General features: G+C 32.6%; 1 protein-coding gene across 1 annotated transcript in view; it reads left to right on the forward strand.

Annotated features, from left to right (window-relative positions):
- Positions 1 to 2,321: 2,321 nt before the first annotated feature.
- Positions 2,322 to 3,118, forward strand: part of LOTGIDRAFT_159873 (hypothetical protein) — a gene marked incomplete at both ends in the record, with an annotated part of 3,740 nt that continues 2,943 nt past the window's right edge. Inside the window, 2 exons of the mRNA XM_009054575.1 lie at positions 2,322 to 2,503; positions 2,939 to 3,060. Of these exons, the coding sequence (XP_009052823.1) occupies positions 2,322 to 2,503; positions 2,939 to 3,060 (304 nt within the window). The remainder of the gene's footprint in view (positions 2,504 to 2,938; positions 3,061 to 3,118) is intronic.

Here is a 3,118-nt window from a genome sequence, read left to right on the forward strand (position 1 = left end):
CTCATGCTTATTAGAGTAAACATAAGGGACATAATTCTTCCAGTGTCGTTTCAAAGAAGACAAAAAATCCCCCCGTCTATATGTATGTTTCCATTCCTGAAATGCAGGAAAAAAACATGAATACAATACACGGTTATCAGAATTATTTTAATCAAATAACGCATCTTATTGATGAGCTGAAAGTTTTAATTCTGTCAGATTATGTACTTTGACTGTGGTAGTGGAAAAGATCACTTTTAACTTTTTTTTAACTTAAGTTAAGTTTTTAATCTGAAGTTAAGATGACACAGAAAATGTTTTGGTGACGTTTTAAAAGTCTAACCACCCTTCCGCTGAAAATTTGCCAACTTTCATCACTGGAGACGTATTTAAGTATTTAGGGGACTGATATTCCTTTTCTGTTTATTGAAATAAGGATGTAAATTTCAAAAAAACAATGGTGTGGACTATATATGTGAAGATTTCATTGACAAGATCTATGAACGTTTGCAAATGATACATACATATGGATTTGCATAGGATGTTTGTAACAAACATAAACATTTGTGTGAATCAAACAAACCCTGTTGCTGAATTGCAGAGGAGATACATTATGAAATTGAAAGATGTTGGCCTGCAGTTAGAATTCAATCAAACATTTGTCTTGATATATCTTACCTCTAAGGTTGAGCGTTTGTTAAATTCTTTTGGGGTTAAAAGGGCTTTTGGCTTTACAGCTTGCATATTTTTTTTAATTTAAGTGGGTTTTGTCAATGACTTTTTCTTCTGTTACACTTTCAGGCTCAACTCTGTTCTGTTCCAAGCTGTCAATCAACTGGTCTCCATTACATCTGGTTCCCTTTTTCTCTTCTGATGTCACAGACTTGAGAAGAAATTTACTCAGTCTATCTAATGAAGGGGTTAAAAGCGACGGCGACTAATCTTAAGAGGTCTAAAGCAGGTCAAAGAAATAAGAAATTACGTTTCAGAAAGTCATGAAATTCTGTTCAATAGTTCCACTTCCATCTTCCTAAAAATTTGAGAATGTTTTTCAACAAAACGAAATACTAAAATAAAAATTGTGTCTCTGAAGACCAAATTCAACTTATTCGAAAAGTTTGTTAAAAAACTAAAAATTTTCTAAAATTGTTTGGAAAAGAAACATGACATAGAATTAGAGAGCGATCAAAATAAACCAGTAGATATTTATTCGTGTAGTTCTACACATTATGTTGGATTTTGAATATTCCAAGTTCAGAATGAGGCTAACAGATCGTAACCAATGGAAAAAACAAGGATTCATAATTTTTCTTCTACGATTTTGAATTAGACAAATTGTACAAATGTTACGAAAGTAGATAATTTTGACCATTCGTTTCATTTAAAAGTGAGAAAGCCATCAGAGCTTTTTTTTTTTTTTTTTTTTGCATCTTTTGAAGAGAAAATGAAATGAAAAGTATCGTTGGTTACGATTTCGTAGCATCCCAACGTTTACATGGCGCATTTCTAGAATGGCCACCAATGAAGGTGTTTAGAAATTCTTAATATTTGAGGCTATTTTGATCTGATTCTGTCATGTTTTACACCATTAATCCCTATTCCCCCGTAACTTTGTGTTCGAAGAAGACACCGAAAATCTTAGTTCGAAGTTGAACGAATGTTGGAAGTGATGAGGAGGCTTAGTTACAAATCACAAACACAATAAAATTATGGAATATACACACTTCATGATATTTTTCAAAAATCACTTTCCATTTGTTGATTGAATTTGAGGCCAATCAATGAAAGTGTTGTTTCCACCTCTTTTTAATCCTAGTGATTTTGACCCTATTCTGAAAACATGTAGTGGTTTCCCCCCTTATTAAAGTGGTTTCCACCTCTATTTTCTATTCTGATCTTTTTTCTGAGTTTTTTCCTCATCTACTAATTAACTTACAATTGAACAAGTAAAATAAGTAATGAATTGGGAAGCAACACTTGCAATCTCACATATACTTTATACTTTTAAATTTATTTTGAGCCTTGAGTGGATCAAGCTTATTTTTCACTATTTTGACATCACTTTGTTCATTCATGTGCAGTTATACTCAATTGGTACAAGTTTTCTTTAATAGTGGAATCAGTGCTCAAAAAAAGGGTGGCAAGTCCTATTAAAAGTGGTCCAAGTTGTTTTTGAAAAGCGGTTTTAGTTGTCTTTTGTCCCAGTCAGTTATCTTGTTTCCATCTTGTAGCATCACAACACATATCAAAATTAACATGCAAAATGAGATCCATGATTAGTCTTGACACCTGGTGAAAGCCGAGGGATACAACTTAACTGTCTGAATCTAATTCTGTTTTTAATGTTTGTTTTAGCAGAAGAAATAAACGAAGAGCTGAGTGACATCAAGCTGGAATATGAAAACCTACGAAGTCAGCTGTGTAAACTAGAGAATCTTCTGTGCAAAGAAAATGGAGGAGAGTTTGGTCTGTCAACTCGACTCCAACTTCAGGCATCCAAACTATTCAATACAGATCAATTTAGGTTTGTGTTCAATCTTTCTGACAAAACATTAATTAAAACTTAACAGTCAAATACCTAAACTGAACTGAATAAGCAGTATTTGTTGCCGGGGGGGAACGTTAAGTGCTATGGGAAATAGAGTTAGTGATGCGAAACAAATCTTGGACTGAAATTAAATACTTCTTTCCAAAATTTCGCTATTGACAATTTGGTTACATTTACATAGATTCTGGTATACAATATTATATTTAGCTAATAAGAGTATAACATTTATCAGTTGACCTACAGAATCCTTGTGTAATTTTACCATAAACCTTACAAATTTTTCAATAATTGCTTTAGTTTTATGGATGCATTATTTATGCAGTTATGCTGTTTTATAGTTGTGAAAATTTAAATTTTATGTTCATTATATAAGTAGTATACCTTACCTGATCATATCTTATAATGTTTCAGTGATGTACAAGTTATTTTGAAAGGAGGAAATCATATTAAAGCTCACAAGATGATACTAGCTGCTAGTGGTGATGATTGGGGTGTAGAGCAGTTTGATCACGTTGATATGCTAGATCTCACAGGTTGGTATTCTAACAGTTTTCATTGTATATATACGACACAGCTTTATGGAACAACAAG

This window comes from Lottia gigantea (assembly GCF_000327385.1).
Source record: "Lottia gigantea unplaced genomic scaffold LOTGIsca_22, whole genome shotgun sequence".
Taxonomy (NCBI): domain Eukaryota; kingdom Metazoa; phylum Mollusca; class Gastropoda; family Lottiidae; genus Lottia; species Lottia gigantea.